The 26,593-nt window shown below is 46.3% G+C and overlaps 1 protein-coding gene across 1 annotated transcript in view; it reads right to left on the reverse strand.

Moving 5' to 3' along the window:
• The window catches only part of SLC35A2 (solute carrier family 35 member A2), a 142,865-nt gene that overhangs the window by 49,500 nt on the left and 66,772 nt on the right, over positions 1-26,593 (reverse strand). Inside the window, exons 2-4 of the mRNA XM_069209503.1 lie at positions 19,284-19,466; positions 12,568-12,719; positions 2,677-3,329 (exon numbers count right to left, since the gene is read on the reverse strand). Of these exons, the coding sequence (XP_069065604.1) occupies positions 2,677-3,329; positions 12,568-12,719; positions 19,284-19,466 (988 nt within the window). The remainder of the gene's footprint in view (positions 1-2,676; positions 3,330-12,567; positions 12,720-19,283; positions 19,467-26,593) is intronic.

The following is a 26,593-nucleotide window of genomic DNA, read 5'->3' on the forward strand; positions in this document are numbered from 1 at the left end:
CTGGAAGCTTAGGAGAGGCCTCACTGGTGTACTCTTGGTCACTTGGAGGGAAAATGAAACATACCGTCCCCTGCAAAAGCAGCAACACTTGACTCTTTAACAAATAGAAATAAATTTATTTTTGAAAGGTGTTGGCACAAGTATCCATAATGAAACAATTCCAACACTGAACATTATTCATCCCCGTAACAATAACCACAGATAGACCCCATTGATTGTTCATTGATTAGAGTGGAGGTGCCCGCAACCTCTGCTGATTGCTAAAGAAAGAACAAATGACCCCAGTATAGCTGCTCCTGGCATTTCTGCATTGGTGCCTTAACTAGCAGTGAGTGAGGAATGATGGTTTGGGGGGGGGGGGGGGGGGGGGAATGAAACATTTTGTGGCACTGACCGGAGAATGTGTTCATGATTTGGTGACATTTGGATGGGGAGTGAAGGGGCTGTAGGGCAGAGATGTGGCTGTCTGTGTTGTTCTTCAGTTCTACGCCTTTGGGGGTCCTCCGCTGAGGTGGGTTATGGTGCGCAGGGGGCCGTAGTCTGACCTTGCAGCATGTATCATCTCTCTCCAAGGCTTCTTTTATTTAAACCAGAGCTGACTCTGTGACCGTACATTATGTCTGCCCTGCCCTTTTCTTGCCCTAGGCCAGTTATGTGCATGTGGTCTCTTCAACCCTCCCATTTCTAGCCTCTGCATACTGTCTACTATTTCCTTAGTCCTACCACTTCCTGGCTTTTTAAAAAGTTGTCTGAAATGTCCTCCTTTATCTTTTTATGACTGTGTGTTATTTTGTCAAATTTTAAAGTCTTCCAGCTCTTCGCTCAGTGTGTCTTCCTGGCCCAATCATCGTTCTACGGCCCTCGTCACACTGGTTGTGTTTCCCATCAGTCCTATCTTTTTTCTGATCGTGGACTAGCCCTGTGTTTGTTCCACAGTCCAGTGTGTTTCTACTTCTCTTGTATGGGCGTGTCTTTTTGTTTTCTTGTCTTTACTCTTTGTCTGCTTCTCAGCTCCCTGCATGCATTCTAACATTGGAGTACATTTTCTTTCCGGCTTGCATATGTGGATGTATCTCTCAGTCATACTACCTTGGTTGGCAATGTGAGTGTAATCATTTTTCTCAGTGATAGGCATTCTCTGGAGGAGTGCACAAGAGTGTGTCTCCATGGGCACGCTTCTCCTGGTTCCAGTATTTTGTGGGCGGTGGGGGTGTTTTGTCTTGCCCATGAGCTGCTAAGTGACTTGCTCTCTATATTTTGTGATTATGCGGTTTTATTTTTATGTTCTCGCCTATATGTGCTTACTGGTGGTCAGTTTGTGTTGTCACTGGTGCTTTGGCACTGCAAATGTGTTAAGATCCTCTCTGCTCTTATCCACCTACCATTGTATTTTCCTCTAATACAAATGCCAGTGCCAATTTGGTCACTCGCAGCCCAGCAGAGTCACTCATTATACAGGAGACCTGCATCTCAAACAGCACAAACATAGCTTAGGAAATCAATAAAGACCTGCAACGGAAGAGGCAATGGGGTGGTGGAGGTGGTGAGGGCAAACGCGCCGATCATAAAAATACTAACACCAGTTCCCATATGTGGGAAGGAACTCTTACTCTCTTTTGGGACAGCAACACTGTTATCCGCAGGTGCCTGCTCCAGTCCCACTTGAGCCCTTTTGATGGGGGATGGCATCAGGGTAGATTGACAGATGGGATTCCTTAGCATGCTTATGTATGATGGGCTGTTACTTGCTGAGGGGCATTGTAAAACATCTAAACAAGGAAGCAGGCACCACTCGATGGCCAGGCAGCACTGCAAGAGATACACCCAGCAGCAGCCAGCTTGGACTACCTGGGGCAGCCCAAATGCAATGCATGACTGCCAGGTTCTGTGGGCTGTGTAAGTCTGGCCCTGGCACCATGTACACTCCTGCACAACCCTCCCCAGCAGCAGCTGACAAATCTAATTTCAGTATAACTTAATTGTGATCAAAGCCAGTGCTTGTTTGAGGGACTTGTGGTCAGCTTCCCAAGGACGGCTATGAAAGCCAGAATACAGTCAGCAGAACTATCAGTTTGATAAACCTTTACCAGAGTTTGTGAAGCTTGCCACCAAGCTTCACCTCCCATGACCGCGAGGTGCAGAGATCGCTCACTGGGTGATGGGCTCCAAGCCCCAGGATGGCTGCCACCAAGCTCCGCCTCAGTTCAACACTATGCGCTGGTAGCACTTCAGCTGGTACGACAGAAGAGGGGGCACAAGCCTCAGTATCCAATGTCATTATTTGACACGACTGGAGGAGGATTCAAGCACACATCTGTCATCCCCTTTCCCCACTTTTGTCTGTCTCTCTAGAAAAGCCATTGCCAGGCAGTATCTCAGAGGCAGGTTCCTTCCTAAACCTGCTCCACTCAGTTTTGCTCCCTCGTAGCCCCACTGCTTCTCAACATGGAGACCTTTAAAAGCAGGTCACCTATGGCTTGGAAAATACTTCCCTTCCAGAAGAGATCACTGATTTAGTAGGCTGGAAAGGTTAATCTGTTGATGCAGTTAAGAGAATGTAGTGGTGTATGAAAGGAGGTTAGTGAGCAGCAGGCTCCAGGGTTAAGGGTGTCTAGAGGAGAAGGAGGGAGCAGTTCAGAAGAAGAATGAGAGAAGTCTCACTTCACCAGCACTGACTTTGGCAGGAATCCTTCTTTCTCGGAGGAGAGCGGCAGTGCCAGTGCAGGCGTCTTGGGCAGACTGTACATGTAAACTGCTCCAATCACCAGTCCGGCGCCACACGTGAAGAGTAAGTTAATGTGGAAGTTGAAGAGGTAAACAGAGGCCACGGTGGAGACAATGATGGAGAAAGAGGTGGCAAAGCCTTTCAGGATGTTGTCTGCGTACTTCACCACCACGGCCACCAGCAGGCCGCCAAATGCCTGGTTAAAAATCACTGTCCAAACGCAGGGCGTGTACCCAAAAAAGAACCCGCGTTCAGCCACTTCGGCCCCATCATTGTACCACATTCCCAGCAGTCCCAGGCTGGTGCCAAAAATGCCCAGCTGAACATTGCGCAGCCAGACTGAGGCCGAGCTTCCCTTCAGGATCTTTTCAAAGTAGACTCCTGCGAAGCCGGACGAGAGGCATGAGACAATAACGGCCACCAGGCCCACAAGATAGTTCTGGTCTGCAGCTTGTACCTTCTTACTGCCGGTCTGTTCAAGTTGCACGATGGCCACGCCGGTGAAGAGCAGCACCAGGGACACCCACTGCAGCCGGGACAGGCTCTTCTTCAGCATTAGCACGGAAAAGATGGCTGTCGTCAGGATCTTCAGCTGGTATGTGACCTGAAAAACAAAACAGCCAGCGGTCACAGGCGAAGACAAGATCGTCAACTGCAGGACCACTACGCATGCTATGGAGTCAAAAACCCTTCTCGGGCTGTGTATTTTAAATTAAGCGACTTCCTAAAAAGCAAACTTTCTGACTGTTCAGTAAAAACATATCCTCTCACATTCCTGACTGGCGATGCCAGAGTGTGAAATGCCTCAGAAACAAAAGTGTTGGAACTGGAGTGGTGACACCTCGCTGTGCAATAGGAGGTTCGCTTCAGTTACTTGTTTGGTTGATACAAGTCACTAAGCAGCAGCAGAACAAGGGAAGTGTGAAACCAGAGGTGATAAGGTTACTCAAGAGAAATGGCATCAGACTCGAAAAATACAGAGTGGGAATCCAAGCCAGGCTACAATGGAAGGGTCTTCTAACATCAGAGCCAACAAGAGGTACACTTTGGATAAACGCTCTTTGAACCAGGTCTATCTCCAATAGAAGCCTCCTTTGCTCACAAACAGGGGTCAGTACAGCATAGAGTGCTGGGAAGAGGCTGGATGAACAGAGGTCTGAGGCAATAGGAGATCACCATCTACAGGTATTAGGCAGATGACCAGGTGCCGACCTATAACTAGGTTTTCCGGGCTGTTTTTTTAATTAAAACCGGTTAGAACAGATAAAACACCACACAAGGACATGAATGATTTTCAGTAGGAACGGGAATCGCTGTATTTGTTGCACTTTTACTGCTTTGAATTACTCTGGTGTCAAAGCAGCTTAGGGGCAGCCTCTATTGCTAAGCACTTTTCTGTCATGGATGCTCCTGATATGACCCACTAGGGCAGGGATCTTTAAACTGGGGGGGTGGGCCTCCCCTAGGGGGGCCTCAAGTGATCCCAGAAGGGGCGCCAGGCTCAGGCCCAAAGATGCATTATGCAGATAACAGTGCTCTGTTTTCAGAAGAAAATAATTTATTGCATTTTTAAACGGTAACAGAACTTAACTACAATGAGCAAATAAGTCAAGACATATTTAAATATTTCCAACTTAGTAGAATAATTGTGGAAAAATTCTGAGGGGAGGCCCAATGATTTTTTTTTCCACCTGGGGGTGTTAGGAAACCACAGCACTGGGGCATTGTAACGCATCTAATATGCCCTTTGGCCATCCGCAAGGTGGACCATTGGACCAATTCCTACTCCGGTGTTGGAGGCCTGGCTCTCCTCGCATGGCTTCAGCTCACCTTCCGTTGAACATTGGTAGGTTGTGGTCCACAGATTCGAGGCTGAACAAGGAGTATGGTCTCAGTCCAGGGCAAGAGGCATGACCATTAAGCCATACTCCTTCACTGGGAGCGGAACAGAATCCTACTACGGTATCAAGATTGTGAAAAGAAAAATAATTGTGCATATAGGAGCCTCTAGAGTCAATGGACTCCCATAAAGCGCTGTACCCAGCACTCCTATTCTTAGTTTTACACTGGGATGTCCTAAAGGTATGTATAGAGGAACTGCATCATATAGAAAGAGATAGACCACGTCACTAACATCTTCAACAACCATGCACAGAGCCAGAATCGGTGCACGACACCTCACTGCCAATAGTGCAGACATTAACTTAGAACATCCATAGGCAGGCATATGATCTTCAAACAGTACAGGTCAGAGACATGACGTAAAAGCCGCTCCTCTGTGTTTCATTGTACATGCTACAGACAGCACAATCTGACCAAAGACAGGTGTAGGGACCTGTTCCAAGCCTGCATAGTGAAGAAAGAATGTGTTTGTGACACTGGCCCAGGATCACCAAGTTATACATTCATTCAGATCGCCTACATGTCAAAAGTGGAGCGTAGGGGACCAATGGAGAAGTTCTTGAAGTGAGATCTCTCCAAGCCTTATCCATGGGGGCCTTCAAACAAGCAAATGCTGCCATAAACTGAATGAAACAAGAAGAGAGGGCCATGGTTTCCCAGCGACCATAAAAGAAGAGCTGTGTCACGGAGAAGGAGTTGGCAGGATCACACTGTGGTAGCAAGTACTAGTGTAGACACAGTGGCCATCTTTGGCAAGTCCACCCAGGAAGAGCAGCGAGGAGCACTGGTCTGGACTGAAGCCTCTTTCCAGAGCAGTGATAAGAGAAGATGAGGAGGTGCACACTGAACACTCAAACAGGCATGGCGCATCCTAGACAAAAGAAGGAGAATCACTAAAGTTTTGTATGCCATCAGCCACACATGGCCATAGGAGTAAAAGATTCCAACCCTAAACTAACATCCGAATTAAAAAACAAAAGGACAGGAAGTGAAACATTCATTCTAGGGGCACCCACCTGCATCACAAACTACACACAAGAAACAAGGAAATCCACAAAAGTCTGGCCAGGGGTGATGGAGAAACAAATCGGTCCTCATAAAGACTTGCCGGGATTCATTAAGAGTGAAAATCCCAGTGAAGTCATTTTTACTCCTGCATGAAGTGCTATGATAGTCTTTTGTATTATTCTTTTAAATCCACATTCCCATTATTGCACATTCACATGTTCTGCCATCTTGCATTTCAGTACTGAACATTACACATTAAGCCCGACTGCTCAAGTAAGGGAAGCCTCATGCTGAACTTGGCATACACAAGAGTAAAACTACATACTTGGTGAAGTAAGCATTCAACCATGTCACTGTATCTAGGTTCCAAGGTCTTTCTGCATTCCTCCCACAAGAAGAGCTAGGCATCTGCTCGTTAGAAGTTATTGTGAGTTTCACAGTCTACCACGTTACATTCCCCACTTGCAGCATCATAGAAAATGTATACAAGACAGATAACACTGAAGTGAATGTAGCATTGTATGTTCCAACAGCTCAGACAGCGAAGCGTTGGTCCATTGAAATTATGAATTTGCACTCTTAATTTTTTGCTGGCTACAATTTATTTTGCATTACACATGTATTAGACTTCAATGGGCATCTCAGATTGTTTAGATTCTACCAGATCTCTTGAGGGAGTCTCTTACTTTAGATCAAGCGGACCAAACTCCGAACTCCTGGATGGTGCTCACAGAGCAGAAAGAAACTCACTAATACAAACAGAAGTGGAAACAAAACACCCTGTTTGGAAATCAGTTATCAGGGTACCCGACGCGCCTGGGCATCCTGCTAGGAGGTAGGCCCATGCTTGTTTAGACAGTGCTTAGTTCTTGTACTGACCATTTGCATCAAGATCGTGCTCAAAGTCAGAGATGGAGCAAATACTTTCAAGGCTAGATGGGCGGTTCAGCTGAAGGACCTTTATGTGGTAAAGATGTTGAGTGTCTGACCACAGTCCTTGCACAGCAAGATCTTGCAGAGGAGCACGTCATCACCTGCCACAATAGTTTGGCTTAGCAGATCCTGATGGAAAGGAATTCCCTTTAAGAGACTGCTTCCCTTACACCACCACATTAGAGAATGTTTGACTTGTGTCGTGAGAAGTAATTTGTCTTCCCAGTTGTCTCTGGATAGGGACCAATAATTTTCTAGGTACTGTTGTAATGGTGTCATGTGAAGGCCTGGCTTTGGAGATAGGAAAATGCATAATGCCATTGACCCCAGCAGGGATAACATCTGTTCAGCCGTTGGATGTGGTGTTTGCAGCAATCAGTGGCATTTGGGCAAAGTGGTACATCCTCTTTTCTGTGAAGGACACACTTCTACCATTCGAGCGGAAAGATCAGCTCCCAGATTGTGGAGAAGCTGCACTGGAGACTAATTTGATTTCTCAAGGTTGATGCATAAGCCTAGGCGTCGTAATAAGTTGGCCATAGTGTTAAAATCCAAATGTGTCTGATGAGCAGACCAGGCCTTTCTCAACCAGTCATCCAGTTAGGGATAAATGTAGACATGCACATGGAGAATGTTCTCTGGGCAGATTTCAGTCTGAAAGGTAGGCCTCTACTGATATTGAGCCTTTTCTATTATGAATCTTAGGACCTTTCTGTGCTTTACTTCCATTGGTATGTGACAGTAAGCATACTGTGGACCTACATAACGTATCCAGCCTCCCCTCTTAAGTTGTGGGTACAGCTGATGCAGGGTCAACATCCCAAACGTTTGTTTCTTGATGCACTTCGTAGCCTGTTGTGGGTCAAGAATCGGCCAGAATTACTGTTTGGGGCCCTTCTTGGGAACCAGAAAATGTCTGGAATAGATTTTGTTTCCTCTTTGAGATGGAAGAACTGGTTCTATTACATCTTTCTGGAGTAGAGATTTTACTTCTTTAGTAACTGCAGCAAATGACGTTTCCGCACTGGTTTGGAGGTATAAGTGGTGGAGAAGGTTTGAGTTGGATAGTGTAGCCGCCCTGAACGATCTGCAAGAGCAAACTGTCAGTAGTTACAACCTCCCCTCTCCAGATGGTGTGATACACTCACTCTCACCAGAGTGGTTATCAGAGGAAGGGGATGTATGGATTGTGCACAGACGCCTGACCTGTAAGAATGCTGTGGCTGTTTGCCCATTCCTTGACTGCCTCTGCGATGATACTGGGACTGATGCTGTCCCTGACCATGGGGATTGAAAGGAAAAATCCTGTAACCTTTGTTGGTGTCTGGCATCCTTCGCCTGTACTGGGATCGGTAAAACCTTTTCTTTTGCTCCAATTCCAAGGTTTTCGCCAGTAAGGTTTCCCGCCTCCTACTTCAAGCATTCCATCCCATCATCTGTGTGAGGCTCAGGTAGGACTGCTCCAAGAAAAGGGAGATCCATAATCTTAATCTGCGCATCTGGTTTCAGAGTTGTCAGCTAAAGCTAGGGTGGATTACAGAATACAATGCCATGACAAAACTCTGACAGCTAGATCTGCAGAATCAGTCCTATACCGATGTGTGGCTTGGAAACTGTTTGTTCATTAAATTAGGTCCAAAAACTGGTGTCTCCTCCCTTTGGGAGATCATCTGCAAAAGTAGGTAAGAGACTCCCACAGTGCTCTGCCATCCCTCCTGAGAAGTACTCAAGCACTTGTAGTCTTAATAGCCACAGCTGCAGTAACACAAACCTTTCTTTCCACTGCATCATCTTTTGCTTTCTTCTTCTATTTGGACCGTCCTCTGGCGCAGACGCCCCTTCTTCTCTGATAGTCGATACTATATCTAAATCCAGCTTCAGTCTTGCCTCAAATAAACCGGGTCTTATTCAAAGGCTTTATCTTTTTTCAGGAGCCTGGGGGCTGTTATCTTAAGAGAAAAGGCAGAGACCAATGGTACTGCAGGTCTTGGAGAAGCCCTACTTTGTAATGTCTCTATGAGCACAGAGATACACAAGTAGGGCCAAAATGAGGGAGGGATCAATAATTGTACACATTGAGCAAAGCAGACCTCCACAGACTATGAATCACACACAATTCAGTACATTAATCCTGAGTGTGTTGACTTATTTTTATATCATATTTAAGATTTCAGGATTTCCATAAAGTTATTACACAGTCCACAAGAAACACCTCAAAATATTGAACAAATGTAGAAAACAGAGGAGCATAAAGGAATAACATACACAACATAGATGCAGACTTGAACATTGGGGTTATACAAAACAAACTGTCCAGAAATCACTCCAAATGGCTACACATGTAAAGTCCTGCTTTAGATTTAAGACCAAACACCAATATTCCTGTCTGTATCTATGTTGTGTATGTTATTCCTTTATGATCTGTTCTCTAACCAGCCTGCTTTTAACACTATATTGCGCAAGTCAAGCATACCTGCTTGTGTTCCAAAGAAGGGTGTTGCGTGGGCACAATAGCAGATTAAGTTTTACTGAACCACCAACTGAGACGATGGTGGATTAGCCCACAGGGCCTTTCATGCCTGCCCACCACAATTTTACAACCTGCTTCCCTTAAGGCTGAAGCATTGAGAGTGCTGAGTTCTTCCCAATTAGACTGATCCTCTCACTGTAGGCAAAAGGCTTCCAGCCAACTTAAAGGCTCTTCTATTTAGCTGCCAAAACTACAGCCTAACCTGCAGGAACTTTATCGCAAACACTGGATTCTTGAGAGGAGATATATTTTCAATGTGCCATCACTGCAGGCATGCCAAAAAATGCTGGGAGTAAAGGGCCATTATATTTAGACTCTGTGATAGATTCTACAGTTTTAAAATTGAAGACTGTTCATTTAACAGGGACATTAAGTAAGCCTGCAGCATCCCTTGCTATCTCTGATTAAGATGTAACGTTGTTTGGAGTCGAGCTTAGTCAGCCTATCCCCAACATAAGGAAGAGTCAAAATGAAATGTTCCTCCCCATAAGCACCTGAAGATGTATTCAAGCCAGAACAAATGGTTCCGTTTATACTAATGCACTCCATGTAAGAGTTAAGGGTCCTGGGAAGCGCTATGTCCATTTGTCTTTCTATAGCCGGAGACTGCCTCCAAAGATGCTTTCTCCTGGGTTTGTAGGAAGAGCAGAAAGTCCATTACATGTCTTTAAAGAAGGATTCCACCAAAATATGTTCAGGATATGCTGAACACACTTATACATGTTCTCTTGATGGCAATAACTTGCCCCACGCCAACCGGGCCATCATGAAGATTTCAACCTTGTTGTGCACGAAGTCCTTCCAAACGGAAAAAGTCATCAATGCCAACGGGAACAAGAATGAAGGAGGATATAAATGTTGCCAGCTTTTAGCAACAGTGATTGGGATGTGACAGGGCCTAAGGCACTGCAGAGGGTCGATTATAATCCATTCAAGGCCATGTTTTACTCATTTGCTGCAGTGAAAATATGGAACCCTCTTGTGATTGTTTGGGCAAAACCCAACTTAGCAAAGTTCAAGAGAGAGATTAAAGTGATACTTTTCAATTAGAAAAATCAACAATTCTCACTCCACAGAAGTCCATTTTAATGTACCGTCTCAGTGCTAAGAAGCTTAGCGTAAGTGTACTCTATAAAATATAAATGCAATAAACGTAGCATGGTTTCCTACAAGGAGGCAGAGTTGAAGGCCTGCCTTAATTTGTTTTTTTTCCAGGCACAAAAGATAGTCTGGATGAGCTAGATGAAGATGATGTCTGGGGAGGCAAAATGGCCTAAACCTGCTTGAAAGTATTTAGAATTTTGCGGCCTTTCACTGCTTGCAGTCGTCACATTATCAGTGATCTGACAGCCAAAAAAGGCACTAGAGTGTTGGTTCTCTTTGGTCATCTTCCTCCCACACTTCGAAAGAATTTTAAACAAAGACAAAGTGAAATCAGAAAAATAATTCTCCTAAAGGTAAGTAAGAAAACTAGATTTTCATGCTTAACTGCAAGGATAAGTTGTCAACACCCAAACGGCGGATAGGTCACTTAATCAGCCCTTGGACAAGCTTTGCCCAAATCCTGTAATGGTGAACATTTTGTCAAAGTAAGATTCTTTTAAGGTAACAATGTGATCATGAAAGCTTACCTAAATGCGGAGAGATAAAACAGGGTATTTATTCAGTCACTGTTTGGCTTAACTCAAACGATAGAGGAGGGAATATTATCCCGACCCATCCCTAAACCTTATCTCCCCACTATGGTGGCACAACTTTGACCTTTCTCATGATCCTCATACATTCAAACAATTAAGATAACCTGCTGAAACGTGATTAACAGCCCATTTCAGAACAAACTGTGGGATAGGATGTTCACTTTGGTGATGCTCAGCCAGACCCGCAAAAACCACTGACACAACAGCGCCACAACAGTACATGAAAATTCCTGCATCAACACACTTGGGGTGCTCTCCAAAGACTACCTGGAGCCTGTGACTGGGCCTGATGACAAAAACATACCCCACAGATGAGGTGACATGAAAGATGACGGATGGGGATTTTAGCTTTGGGTTGGGTGATTGTGACTCTATTTCTAAATAACCGCAAGAGAAAGGAAGGAGTTCAACATGGTCTTTCCTGATAATATGTATTGATTCATATTGCAATATAAGTGTATCAGACATATCTATGTGAATGGGCCTATAGAAGCCACAGTCATGTTGCCTGTGGAAATCAAGGGATCTTGTGTGCAAGAGGCTCATGAATAGTCTCACATCTTCTGGACACAACAGCTTTAGGAGGTACACTCTGGGTGTAACCGCATTCCAGCAGAGTCTAGACTATTGAGGGAGCCACACCATATCTGAAGCAAGTGTTTGAGTGGACACTAGATGTGGCACAGTGCAGACAAAATGCACAAAAGTGGGACAGGATGTGGCTCCCTATTATCCATCAGGCACTTTTGTCCAGACATACCTGACATAGAAGATTAAAGTAAAAAGACTTCAAGAAAAAAACATAGATCTACCAAAAGAATATCTAAAAAGACAAGAAAAACACCAATTTTAGAATAACACATCAAAAATATAAGCTGGGCAACAACTGTTGCAGACGAGAAAAACAAAAACAGATAATAAAATAAAAAAAATAAAAATGCTGTTCCTAGTGATCCTAACTGCTCTTCTGCCAGGGAGAATTATATTGCAAAGTATGAAGTAATTCATTCAAACTCTGAGGGGGAAATAAAAGTGTCATTTTTTGGTCTAGTGGTTTGTGGGGCAAAATAGATGGATCCTGTTATCTACTCATGAGAGTTTCAGTTAATCACCAATTACATCATTTCTCGAGCTAGGAGGACCAAGAAAGACAAGAATCAAATTTATTGTGTCTTGTCCAGGCAATCTGGAATCAGCTTATCTCCTCCCTTTAAAAAGACTTAACCACGCTATTTGTTTTTATTGGATATCCAGTAGATTAGCGCTCCATTGCTCCAAGAGACCATATCAACACAGCTGGGGTCTTTAGATCATCAAACAAGTGTGGCACAGAGTGGCTTCACATGTGTGAAGAACACAGCTGAAGATTACGTGGACTTTGGTCCAAATACTACTGTTTCTGTGGCAATTCTGTGCAGGATTTGTTGAATGTTAGTTTGATTACTAATGACAGCCTCCTTACTTGGGCAACCTATATGTAGATTTGCTTGGAAAGAGTGCGAATGTTGATGACTACACCAAAATTAACTATTGGTACACCCTTTTGATGGAGTAGAAATGTTGATGGGGTAACTAGCTATCTCTAGAATTTACTTATTCCATGATGACCATCATGCAATATGTAGATTCTAGGGTACTTACATTTAGAAAGCTAGGTACTACAGCTAAAACGTGTGGCTTATAGTCTCTTCTACTTTCGAAACACAGACTAAAATTGCTAGTGATGCACATTTGGCCCGAGGGCCCCTTGAGAGACCCACTGCAGGGCTTACCTGAAAGGTGGCAGCGGGCAGGTTGGAAATAGCAATATATTGCAAGTTGTTCTGTAGTGTGTAAATGAGGGATGGGACAGCCAGCTTCAGGGTATCCATGTACTGTAATATGATGGAGTCGTACAGGAATAGCACAAACTGCTTCACGCTACCTGCAGGCAGAGGGATGAGAAAACAAACAATCATGAAGGACCAGAAATGAACATCAGGGCTTCCAGGGAACACAGTGAAATAAGCTAAATGTAAATCAAATGTGCTACTGTGCCCAACACTAGGGGTAGTTGACTATAAATGTTTATAAGCAGCTCCACACCCCGCAACACAGCCTTCAACAAAGGGGCATACCCTAAAAGCAACACACTCACCCACAACATACATATGGCTCTAGAGAGGGGTGGTTTTAACCTACATATCAATGAGCAAAATACCAGGAGGTGAACCATGTGAGCTCTTTGGAATAACTCGGCCTTTGACAGTAGGTTTATGGTCTAGACTAGCAGAAAGATGTTGGCAGGTACACAACAGGGAGGAGGACAGTATTATATTGAACAGACAGTTAACAAATTAAAAAAACAATATCATGAAAGCAATGTCAGATTTTCTAGCTAAACAGATTGAGGAAGTAAGTAACTTCTCACATAAGTTGATTTTGATACCAAGCGTCTCTGCGAATGTGAGTAACACATTCTTTGCCCTGTTCACAAGATTTCTGTAATAAGCTTTCGGTATTTTCACTTTAAAACTCAAGATACATGCTGACATAAATGTATCCCAAGATCTTCTTGTAAAAGAGAATGATGATCTGGAGAGCAGTGGGACCCCTTCCCCCGCCCTCCCAATGTGGCATTCTTTTAGCACAATGAAGGAGGAGGCCATGGAGACAGCACTAAAAGGAATAAAATAAGGGTCTCCATTAGATCTTCGCTTGGCATGCACTTGTTGACTTTTCTCTCCGCTGATGGATAACTTTATTCAGGAATGGTACAATACATCGCAAAGGTTTGGGACTGCTCCATCCAGATTGTCCGTCCCACTATAATGGGGGGAATGAATGCTTTAGAAGATGTGAGCTTAGATTCTACCCAGGAAGAGGTACAGTGTCTGCTCTCATTTTACCCACTCCAGAACACGTAGCAAACCTGGGCAAATGGTGTATGACGGTAGCAATATTTCATATCTTTCCTCCGCCTTTGATATAGTTGATCATATCCTCTCTTAATCAACGGGTTGAAAAGGCTGAGATTGAACGCACTGTGCTGAATTTGGTTAGATCCTTCTTGGAGAACCGCATACAGGCAGTCAAATCTGAGTCTTTCCACTCCAAAGCTAGAGCTTGCCTATTAGGGCACCAATAGGCTCACACTCATCCGCTTTGCTTTTTAACATCTGTATACAAACGTTGTCAAAAATGAATTGTTAGACCTGGCATCCTTGGCGGGATCTCCCCTGTCTTTTTGCCTCTGCTTCCTATGTTTTGACTGTGTGCTGGACTCTGTTTTTGCTGTTTTTGGTATTCTGGGAACTTTACCACTGCTGACCAGTGCTAAAGTGCAAGTGGTCCGTGCGTACAATGTATGTGTAAGTGGCTTTTCCATGATTTGCACATTTGATTTACGAGTAAGACCCTAGTAAAGTGCACTAGAGGTGCCCAGGGCCTTAAATCAAATGCTACTAGTGGGCCTGCAGCACTGATTGTGCCACCCACATGAGTAGCTCTGTGAACATGTCTCAGACCTGCCACTGCAGTGTTTGTGTGTGCACTTTTAAACTGCCAATTTGATCTGGCAAGTGTACCCTTTTGCCAGGCCCAAACCTTCCCTTTTTATACATTTAAGGTAGGCCCTAGACAGCCCCAGGGGCAAGGTGCAGTGTACGTTAAAGGTGGGACATGTACTGGTGTGTTTTTCATGCCCTAACAGTGAAATACTGCCAGGTTTGTTTTTCACTGTTGCAAGGCCTACCTCTCTCGTTGATTAACGTGGGGGCTGCCTCTAAATATCTTTTACGTGTAATTTCCCTTTGGGAGCAGCTAGAGATCTGGAGTTTGTTGTCTCTGAGCTCACAATTTAAAAATACATATTTTTGTAAGGTTGGTTTTTAAATTGTCAGTTTGAAAATGACACTTTTAGAAAGTGGGCATTTTCTGACTTAAACCTTTCTGTGACTCTGCCTGCTTGTATATTATCTGGCTGGGTCAGACTGTCAGTTGGGCTGATGGTGAATCCCCTCTAGACAGGGACACAAAGGAAGCTGGGGTGTAGCCTGCATATCCTGATGGGCCATCTGGGCTGAAGTGGAGGAAGGACTGGTCACTTACACCTGAATGGGCTGTGCCGGCCCTCACACAATGCAGTCTCCAACCCCCTGGTGTGAGTCTGTAGACATGCCCGGGCAAGACAGGATATTATGAACAACAGAGACTTTCCTTTGATGTTTCCCTACTTCAAAGGCAGAAAGGGGTATAAGTAGTGGACCCAAACCCCCAGATTTTCAGATCACGACTGGAAACAAGAGAAACGTCTGCCAAGGAGAAGAGCTGAAGAGCTGGAAGGGGGACTACTGCCCCTTTGCCTGTGACTGTGCTTTGCCAGGTTGGCTTGCAGTTGCTGCTTCTGCCTGAAAGAGGACAAGGACAGGACTTTGTAGTATACTCCTGCTTGTAAAGTGTCTCCAAGGGCTTGGACTGAGCTTACTTCCTGTTTTGAAGGTTCAGGGCCATCAAAGACTTCCTCTGCCAGCACCTGGACTCTCTGCTGAGAATCTAACACTGCCAAGTTGTGCCCTGTCCAGTCCTAGAGCCCTTGAAAAGTGAAGCTGGTGGAACCAAGGTGAAAATCCACGCACAGGAGCTGTGCAGTGAAAATTTAGACGGACCATCTGCAACACGGCTGTAAAAATGATGCGCCACCTGCATCGCAGATGAAATCGAAGCACCACCTGCATCACAGCTGGAGAAACGACACGGGTTCTCGTCCTCATGCGGACGGATTTCGCATGCATCAATGGGTGTCAAAATCAACATGAACCTGCCCAGACCCAAGGTGCCTGTCAGGAAATTGATGCATCGCTCTCATGCAGGAGAGAAAAACGACACATCACCTACCCAACGGGAGAAGAAAAAATGCATGGCCTCACTTGCGAGTAAAGAATCAACTCATCACTGACTTTTCCGATGCACGCTTGCCTGTGAGGCTTTATTTTTGATGAAAGCCAGATACTTTGTGTAACTTCAACACATTCATTGTTTTCTATGGAGTAAGACTCTTTTTACTTTACAAATTCATAACTTGACTTGTGTATGTTGTATTTTTTGTTCTTTTGGTCTTGTTTGATTTAGATAAATATTGGCTATTTTCTAAACTGCTGTGGTGTCCAGTTTGTAGTGTTTTCACTGTTTTACTGTGTGTGTTGGTACAAATACTTTACACATTGCCTTTGGGGTAAGCCTGGCTGCTTGTGCCAAGCTACCAAGGGGGTTAGCAGGGGTTATCTTAAGTGAGTATCTCCCTTGCCCTGACTAGATTGAGGGGCCCTAATTGGAAGAGAGTGGAAACTGGCTGCCAACCAGAGACCCCATTTCTAACATTAATCTTATGCCTTATCCTAGGTGAAGGACACACAGACTCTCATCTGGTTAGATCCAAAGTTGTTGGAATCGATGCACTAACTACGTGATTGTTCATGAGGTCCAGTGTAGGGCAAGCATTTTTTTATTTACTACAAATAAAACTGAAATTTACATTTTTATAAGCACAATGAGCATGCAAGCAATATCAACTGCGCTAATGTTATGGGCACCTTCTCCAAAAAGCCTAGTATAAAAGACGACTGACAAGCTTTCATTTAATTCACAAGCCAAGTCGATTTAATGTCCCAGTTTTAATAATCTACCATTGCTAAAACAGGCATTCCTTTTTCTTCCCGACACAACCAATGCCCTAATGGTGGCTGCATGTGCATCATCAATACTGGATTATTGTAATGGGTTTTTTGGGCCTGGCAGCAGGTTTGAAGGATCCGCTTCAAAGGTCTTGATTTCGAGCTGCATAGTACAAGGGCCACGGTTCACAGTTACCAGAAGGTAAGTTTGCCCCAGTACCATGCAATTATGAGTAAAACCCAACAGAATGTGGGAAAGCCTTGTGGGACATATTTTTCCACTATTAAACCACAGGAAATTCACCATTTTACTGGTTGGAGAGATGCTAAAACACAGGACTTGCTGCCTCACAACGGTGTGTGGAAAAAGAAACCTAAAAAGATGCCCTTGAATAAATGGTGTAACAACGAGTTGGCCAAAAAGAAAAGAAACTATAATCTCGAACCTAAAAGATGCACTTCTATATTGAGAAGGCTAGAGGCAAGTATCAAAAGAAGGGATATTGTAAGGCAGTGGTTCTCAACCTTCTGACTTCTGTGGACCCCCACTTAATCATTACTGGAATACAGGGACCCCCAATGAATGATTATTGGAATCTGGGGAAATCCACTGCATCATTACTGGAATCCCAGGGCCCCCAGCCTAAGCATTTTTGATAATTTGGACAGCAAAACAATACACAAAAATGCAGAAACAAGCATTCAGCAAACAAAAATGATGAAATATTTTATCTAATGAATCAATCAAAAAAATCCACATTTTAATTTTAGTGGGAAGGATGGAGCTTTCAGAAATGTAATTGAGGCTTCTCACCATCCGTACTATATTCTTCTGCTTGATGCGCCTGCACAGCTCCCATGAATAAATCTGAGGACACTCATTACATTTTTAGCCTCCAATTTCATACTCTGTTAATGTGTTAATATTACTTAATTTTCTAAGCAGTCGCAGACCCTCTGAGTAGGCAGTGCGGAGGTCCAGGGGTCCCCGGACCACAGGTTTAGGACCGCTGCCACAAGGAAACGCACAAAAGTCTTACTTTGACAAATGCATTCATGGAGCGAATCACACAAAGGAGATCTTCGGTATCTCCTAAGAAAGGGCCAATGCTGAAGGGCTGAAAAACTGACCTAATGCTGCTCTGGACGCCTTGCCCTTTCACACACAACTTCAACCTGGGCGCTCACTGACGCCCTCCAAGAAGGTTACAAACCTGGGTGTCATTTTCGGTTCTCACCTTAACTTCATCCCTAAAATCAATTTGTTCTTCAAAGGATACATTTTCAACTGGCTATTCTTTTACTACTGCTCAATAGAGCTTTGTTGAGACCAACCATTCACACTCATGCAGAAGCCCTGGACACACAACGCAGGTATCAAGGGGCCAGAACCCAGTGGATGGCCCAAACTCATGCACAAAATGGCACCTAGAGGATGGGGCAGTGCCCCTCCCCATCTGAAGGAGCATCAAGTGGACAAAAGAGAAGGTAAAGTGGGGAAGGATTGGTGCCAAGTGTCTGTCGGAAGTGGGAAAGTGGGAAGCGGGGGGCACTCAGATAGTACAGGCATTAAAGGTAGCAATGCTGGGCTGGCCAGCAGGTGCAGTTCAATTCAAAGGGGTCAATCACCCCTCAAGAGGGAAGAGCATAGACGGCCACACACCCCTCAATAGGAGGCAGCAGCTGGTGCACTTGGCGGCAAAGGAATCTTTGACCCACCCACCCACTCCTGAAAGAAGGACAAAGGAACTAAGAACTAAGGAAGTTGCAGAAGTCTGGTAGAAAAAAAAAAACATTCGCTACAGATTAAAGAAGCCCCAGGTCGTCAAAGGGCTCACTTGAGGTCTGCTTTCTCCTTAGCAGACTCTAGAGTGACCTCCCAAAGCAGAGATACCGCTAGCAGCCCAAGCCTTGTGAATGGCTAGCAATCAGAGACAAGCCGACCGCTATGAAGTTAAACCAGGTGACAGTAAGAGGACTTGAGACAAAGGCCTCAACGACAACTGAGCTGCAGAGCTAAAGAACCAACTAGGACAACTAATGTGAAGCGTTGGCCTGCATCAGGAAAATGTAACAAACATCAGAAATGTGAAGAAATTACAGGGGATTTACCACCTGTGTGCTGTCTTCTACTAAACCCTGCAGCCATGTCAACAGGTGTTTGTTGGTAGAGGAAGGGGGGGGGGGGGGGGGTCATGGCAGAGTGGCCAGACTGCCCGGGTTAAGGCAAGCCCAAACATAACCAACTCAGTTGGAGCCAGTTGCACAGAAACCTGATGGACAGCCATAGACAAGAACACACATTTACTGTACTAGGGGAACCACAAGGAGGAACTGTGCAGCCCTGTGCAGAAGTACAGAACTGTGATTTATTCCCCAGCTCCCAAACACATTCTGAGCCACTGTCAGAGAGAAGGAAAATGAGAGTGCTAGTGCCAACCTGTCGTGCGCACTGCAGAATAACCGTACCCAAGAACTACCAACACAAGGTTCATGGAAGCAACACCAGGCGTCACAACCAGACTGCAAACTCAACATCCCGCACTGTCTGTGGAAAGGTCTGTTACTGACTGCTGGGGTAGAAGGGGACAGGACAGATGAGATGCATGAAACTGTAAACTACAACTTAAGAAATCAGTGATGCAGGACATAAGTGTGGCAGGGTTCCCTGAAGAAGCACTGTTTGCTGAAACATACCCTGAGGGAGCCGGGGGACACGGTCAGATGTGATCCCACACAGATCCCTTGAGCAGAAGCCGACACCCTGTACAAGCCGGTGGCTGTGTGGACCTACAGAAGTGATAAGCGTGTGATGCCAGGTAATGCAGGGCACTTACCTCGCTTCTGCACGAAGATCAGCAGCAGGCAGGTGATGGCCTTCAGCACCTCTGCCATCACCACTGCCGTGGTGGCAAAGAACTTGTCCCCCGGCAGGGTCCTGACATAGCGAATGGTGAGGATCAGGGAGGCATTCTGCACGACCAGCACGGCCAGGCTGATGTACTTCAGCTTCTTGTTGGCTGTTGAGAAAGGAAACGCAGACAGTGAGTAGGATAGAGCATCCGGTGGACACAGCTTGGCACAAACCACGCACCTCCACCAAGTCCAACAAACGCATCTATGAGTCCAACAAAGCGTGAGTTTAAGAAACTGAAAAATGTCCTCACCCTGCCTGTTAGGATAATGGCTTTGTGGGTAAGTAACTTAGGCGCGGACAGGACAACATTAGGAGCGCCACATGCAATGTTTTCTGTTTAGCTGAAAAAGTGAACCGAGGGCAAAGCTTGCAAAGGGCCACACACATGCATGGTCTCCACACGCATGCATGGTCTCCTATCCGTTTTGTTTCAAAGTTCCAGATGCATCTATCAGGCCTATGCCCACGATTCTGACTGTGAGTAACCAGAAACAGAAATGTGTTACACAAAAATGTGCATTAAATTAAGCAATGGAATATGATAAGAGGCTGGTGATGCCTCCACAGCAGTAACAAGTACTGACAAAGCCAGCAGGTCTAGGTCATGACTATGCTTTGGTGCATTCTCCACCAGAATGTGTTAAGTGCAGTTTCATATGACTCAAACAGCCGTGTAACCCACCTCAAGGGGACACTTGTGGTCTGACCACATGCACTAAATGAAATGGTTTTCTATGAGGGATCATGATAAAACGTACAACAATATGGCTAATTTACCTCTCAGAATTAGACAACTGGTTGTGCAGAACTCATCAGAATAAAATGTAGGTTATACTGATGTGGGATTTCTACTTATGAACCAAAAAATTGTAAATATTACACACTTACTCCTTCAATGCCAGAGCTATCCTTCGACTTGAATATACCTTACACCACAGAGCTGTCCTCTAGGAGCTTGGGCTGCAGACTGTACAATTATCGGACCCTGATCTTTGCTGTTCCAGGAAATGTGCACCTTACACAACAACCTTAGGGGCTGCAGAGATGAAAGCGATTTATAAAGAGTGGCCAAATATCAGACACTCTGCTGCCTCAGGGAATGTATACCTTACACAGCAGAGCTATCCCTTATGGCACTGGTCTCTGCTGCCTCTGGAGTGTATACCTTACAAAACAGAGCTATCCCTTAGGGGCTGCAGAGAGAAAAGCAACTTATCAGACTGTACAAATATTGGACACTGTTCTCTGCTGCCTCGGGGAATGTAGACCTTACACAACAGAGCTATCCCCTAGAAACGTGGGCTGCAGAGAAGAAAGCGAATTTTCAGACTGTAAAAATTTCAGACACTGGTCTTTGCTGCCTCAGGGAATGTATTCCGTACACAACAGAAATATCCCTTAGGAATTTGGGCTGCAGAGAGGAAAGCAAATTATTATACTTTACAAATATCAGACACTGGTCTCTGCTACCTCAGGGGATATATGCCTTAAACAAAAGAGCTATCCCGTTATGACACTGGTCTCTGCTGCCTCAAGGAATGTACACCTTACACAGCAGAGCTGTCCATGAGGGACTGCAGAGAGAAAAGCGGATTATCAGCATGTCCAAATATCAGATATCAGACACAGGTGTCTGCTGCCTCAGGGAGTGTACACCTTACACAACAGTGCTACTCCTTAGGGGCTGCAGGGAAGAAAGCGAGTTATCAGGCTGTAAAAATATCAGACACAGGTGTCTGATGCCTCAGGGTGTGTATACCTTACACAACAGAGATATCCCCTAGGAGCTTGGGCTGCAGACAGGAAAGCAAATTATCAGACTGTAAAAATATCAGACACAGAGCTATCCCCTAGGAGCCCGGGCTGCACAGAGGAAAGCGAATTATCAGACTGGAAAAATATCAGGCACAGAGTTAGCCCCTAGGAGCCTGGGCTACACAGAGGAAAGCGAATTATCAGACTGGAAAAATATCAGGCACAGAGCTATCCCCTAGGAGCCTGGGCTGCAGAGGAGAGCGAATTATCAGACTGTACAAATATCACACATCTGCTGCCTCAGGGAATGTGTATCTTACACAGCAGAGCTAACCGAGAAAAGCGGATTATCAGACTGTACAAATAGTGGACACAGGGCTTTGCTGCCTCAGGGAGAGTATGCATTACACAACATAACTATCCCGCCTTTTACACAAGTATTTGGTTCTTGAGTGTAACTTGTGGTAAGCTACTCTCTAGGAAAAGCTAAGCAAGTTATGCACTTGTGTGCAAGGTACTCGTGAGGTACCGCATGACACGGTTTCAGAGTTTTCATGAGGAAGAGCCAAGTAAGTTTTGCACTAGTATACAAAATGACAACTAATGCTCTCATATGAAAACTACAAGAGTACGTAAGTGTAGAAGAAGCCAGACACTCCAGGGGTGGACCAGTACCTGGAGACATTCTACACTCGGACCCTCCAGGGGTGGACCAGTAACTGGAGACATTCTTAGACTACACTCAGACCCTCCAGGGGTGGACCAGTACCTGGAGACATTCTACACTCAGTCCCTCTAGGAGTGGACCAGTAACGGGAGACATTCTACACTCAGACCCTCCAGGGGTGGACCAGTAACAGGAGACATTCTACTCTCAGACCCTCCAGGGGTGGACCAGTACCTGGAGACATTCTACACTCAGACCTTCCAGGGGTGGACCAGTAACGGGAGACATTCTACACTCAGACCCTCCAGGGGTGGACCAGTACCTGGAGACATTCTACACTCAGACCTTGCAGGGGTGGACCAGTAACGGGAGACATTCTACACTCAGACCCTCCAGGGGTGGACCAGTAACGGGAGACATTCTACACTCAGACCCTCCAGGGGTGGACCAGTAACGGGAGACATTCTACACTCAGACCCTCCAGGGGTGGACCAGTAACGGGAGACATTCTACACTCAGACCCTCCAGGAGGTGGACCAGTAATGGGAGACATTCTTGGACTACACTCAGACCCTCCAGGGGTGGACCAGTAACTGGAGACATTCTACACTCAGACCCTCCAGGGGTGGGCCAGTAACGGGAGACATTCTACACTCAGACCCTCCAGGGGTGGACCAGTAACGGGAGACATTCTACACTCAGTCCCTCCAGGGGTGGACCAGTAACGGGAGACATTCTACACTCAGACCCTCCAGAGGTGGACCAGTAATGGGAGACATTCTTGGACTACACTCAGACCCTCCAGGGGTGGACCAGTAACTGGAGACATTCTACACTCAGACCCTCCAGGGGTGGACCAGTAACGGGAGACATTCTACACTCAGACCCTCCAGGGGTGGACCAGTAACGGGAGACATTCTACACTCAGACCCTCCAGGGGTGGGCCAGTAACGGGAGACATTCTACACTCAGACCCTCCATGGGTGGACCAGTACCTGGAGACATTCTACACTCAGACCCTCCAGGGGTGGACCAGTAACGGGAGACATTCTACACTCAGACCCTCCAGGGGTGGGCCAGTAACGGGAGACATTCTACACTCAGACCCTCCACGGGTGGACCAGTACCTGGAGACATTCTACACTCAGACCCTCCAGGGGTAGACCAGTAACAGGAGACCTTCTTAGACTACACTCAAACCCTCCAGGAGTGGACCAGTAACTGGAGACATTCTTAGACTACACTCAGACCCTCCAGGGGTGGACTAGTACCTGGAGACATTCTTACACTACACTCAGACCCTCCAGGGGTGGACCAGTAACGGGAGACATTCTACACTCAGACCCTGCAGGGGTGGACCAGTAACGGGAGACATTCTTAGACTACACGCAGACCCTCCAGGCGTGGACCAGTAACAGGAGACATTCTTAGACTACACTCAGACCCTCCCGGGGTGGACCAGTAACTGGAGACATTTTTAGACTACACTCAGACCCTCCAGGGGTGGACCAGTCACGGGAGACATTTTTAGACTACACTCGGACCCTCCAGGGGTACCAGTAACAGGAGATATTCTTAGACTACACTCAGACCCTCCAGGAGTGCACCAGTAACTGGAGACATTCTTAGATTACTCGCAGACCCTTCAGGGGTGGACCAGTAACTAGAGACATTCTTAGACTACACTCAGACCCTCCAGAGTGCACCAGTAACTGGAGACATTTTTAGACTACACTCAGTCCCTCCAGGGGTGGACCAGCAACTGTAGACATTCTTAGACTACACTCAGACCCTGCAGGAGTGCACCAGTAACTGGAGACATTCTACATGCAAACCCTTCAGGGGTGGACCAGTAACTAGAGACATTCTTAGACTACACTCAGACCCTCCAGGAGTGCACCAGTAACTGGAGACATTCTTAGACTACACGCAGACCCTTCAGGGGTGGACCAGTAACTAGAGATTCTTAGACTACACTCAGACCCTCCAGAGTGCACCAGTAACTGGAGACATTCTTAGACTACACGCAGACCCTCCAGGGGTGGACCAGTAACTAGAGACATTCTTAGACTACACTCAGACCCTCCAGGAGTGCACCAGTAACTGGAGACATTCTTGGACTACACGCAGACCCTCCAGGGGTGGACCAGAAACTGGAGACATTCTACATGCAGACCCTTCAGGGGTGGACCAGTAACTAGAGACATTCTTAGACTACACTCAGACCCTCCAGAGTGCACCAGTAACTGGAGACATTTTTAGACTACACTCAGGGGGTCATTCTGACCCCGGCGGTCTAAGACCGCCGGGGCCAGGGTCGGCAGGAGCACCCCCGCAGGGCATTCTGACCGCGGCGCTTCGGCCGCGGTCAGAAGAGGCAAACCGGCGGTCTCCCGCCGGTTTACCGCTGCCCTTTGAATCCCCCATGGCGGCGCAGCTTGCTGCGCCGCCATGGGGGATTCCGACACCCCCTACCGCCATCCAACCGCCAGGAACAGGATGGCGGTAAGGGGTGCCGCGGGGCCCCTGGGGGCCCCTGCCGTGCCCATGCCAATGGCATGGGCACGGCAGGGGCCCCCGTAAGAGGGCCCCGCAAAGTATTTCAGTGTCTGCTAAGCAGACACTGAAATACGCGACGGGTGCAAACTGCACCCGTCGCACCCCTGCAACTCCGCCGGCTCAATTCTGAGCCGGCGTCCTCGTTGCAGGGGCATTTCCTCTGGGCCGGCGGGCGCTCTTTTGGAGAGCGCCCGCCGGCCCAGAGGAAATGTCTAAATGGCCGCCGCGGTCTTTTGACCGCGGTGCGGTCATTCAGCGGCGGTAGCTTGGTGGGCGGCTCCCGCCGCCCGCCAACATTAGAATCAGGCCCTCAGTCTCTCCAGGGGTGGACCAGCAACTGTAGACATTTTTAGACTACACGGTGACCCTCCAGGGGCGGACCAGTAACTAGAGACATTTTTGGACTACACGCAGACCCTCCAGGGGTGGACCAGTAACTGGAGACATTCTTAGACTACACGCAGACCCTTCAGGGGTGGACCAGTACCTGGAGACATTCTTAGACTACACTTAGACCCTCCAGGAGTGCACCAGTAACTGGAGACATTCTTAGACTACACTCAGACCCTCCAGAGTGCACCAGTAACTGGAGACATTTTTAGACTACACTCAGTCCCTCCAGGGGTGGACCAGCAACTGTAGACATTTTTAGACTACACGCTGACCCTCCAGGGGCGGACCAGTAACTAGAGACATTCTTGGACTACACGCAGACCCTCCAGGGGTGGACCAGTGGACCAGTAACGGGAGACATTTTTAGACTACACTCAGTCCCTCCAGGGGTGGACCAGCAACTGTAGACATTTTTAGACTACACGCAGACCCTCCAGGGGTGGACCAGTAACTGTAGACATTCTACACGCAGACCCTCCAGGGGTGGACCAGTAACTGCAGACATTCTACACTCAGACCCTCCAGGGGTGGACCAGTAACTGCAGACATTCTACACTCAGACCCTCCAGGGTTGGACCAGTACCTGGAGACATTCTTAGACTACACGCAGACCCTCCAGGGGTGGACCAGTACCTGGAGACATTCTACACGCAGACCCTCCAGGGGTGGACCAGTAACTGCAGACATTCTACACTCAGACCCTCCAGGGGTGGACCAGTACCTGGAGACATTCTTAGACTACACTCAGACCCTCCAGGGGTGGACAACTAACTGGAGACATTTCTTGGACTACACGCAGACTCTCCAGGGGTGGACCAGTAAATGGAGACATTTTTAGACTACACTCAGAGAATTACAATTTCACACACGCCTACTCTGGGTACAGACCTCTGGGCCTGCAGTCACATGGCCAGGCACACATAACATTTTCCCAGACACAACAATCTTTTACCCACATACAATCATCCTATATCTAGCTGCAGCCGGGAAACGGCCATTACAACGCGGTCATTACCACGCATGCCAGTTACCACAACATCATTACCAAGCATGCCTTCATGGCGCATATGCCTTTACCACGCATGACAGTTACTATGGCACCATTACCACACACATTCCTTTACCATGCATATGCCTTTACCACAAATTTCATTCTAAAGACATGAACGGTAAAGGCGTATTCGTTGTAAAGGTTTAAAGGTAAGTATATATTTTTGTAATTTTGTAAAGGCATGAATGGTAAAGGTATATGTGTGGTAAAGGTTTAACAGGTTAGTACAGGTAAGTATTTAGTGTAAGTAATTTTTATATATATATATATATATATATATATATATATATATATAGTTTTTAGGGGTTAGGGTGGGTACTGGTTTTTTGGGGGTAAGGAGTTTTTAGGATTTATGGTGGGTATGTGATTTAGGGCGGAAAGGGTATTTTTAGGTTTTATGGTGGGTATGTGTTTTTGGGTGGTAAGGACATTTTCAGGTTTTAGGGTGAGTAAGGGTTTTTTGGGTGGTAAGGAGGGTTTAAGGTGGATATGGGATTTAGGGTGGTAAGTGTTTTTTAGGGTGGGTATGGGATTCAGGGTGGTATGGGTATTTTGGGGGTTTCATGAGGTATGGGTTTTGGGGAGGAAAGAGCATTTTTAGGTTTTATGGTGGGTATGGGTTTTTGTGTGGTAAGGGCATTTTTAGGTTTGAGGGTGGGTATGGGTTTTAGGATGGTAGGGGCACTTTTAACATTTAAGGTGAGTAAGGGTTTTAGGTGGTAAGGGCATTTTTAGGTTTTAGGATGGGGATGGTTTTTGGGTGGTAAGGGGTGTTCAGGTTTGAGGGTGGGTATGGTTTTTGGGG

Source organism: Pleurodeles waltl, chromosome 10 (genome assembly GCF_031143425.1).
Source record: "Pleurodeles waltl isolate 20211129_DDA chromosome 10, aPleWal1.hap1.20221129, whole genome shotgun sequence".
In the NCBI taxonomy this organism is placed as follows: Eukaryota; Metazoa; Chordata; class Amphibia; order Caudata; family Salamandridae; genus Pleurodeles; species Pleurodeles waltl.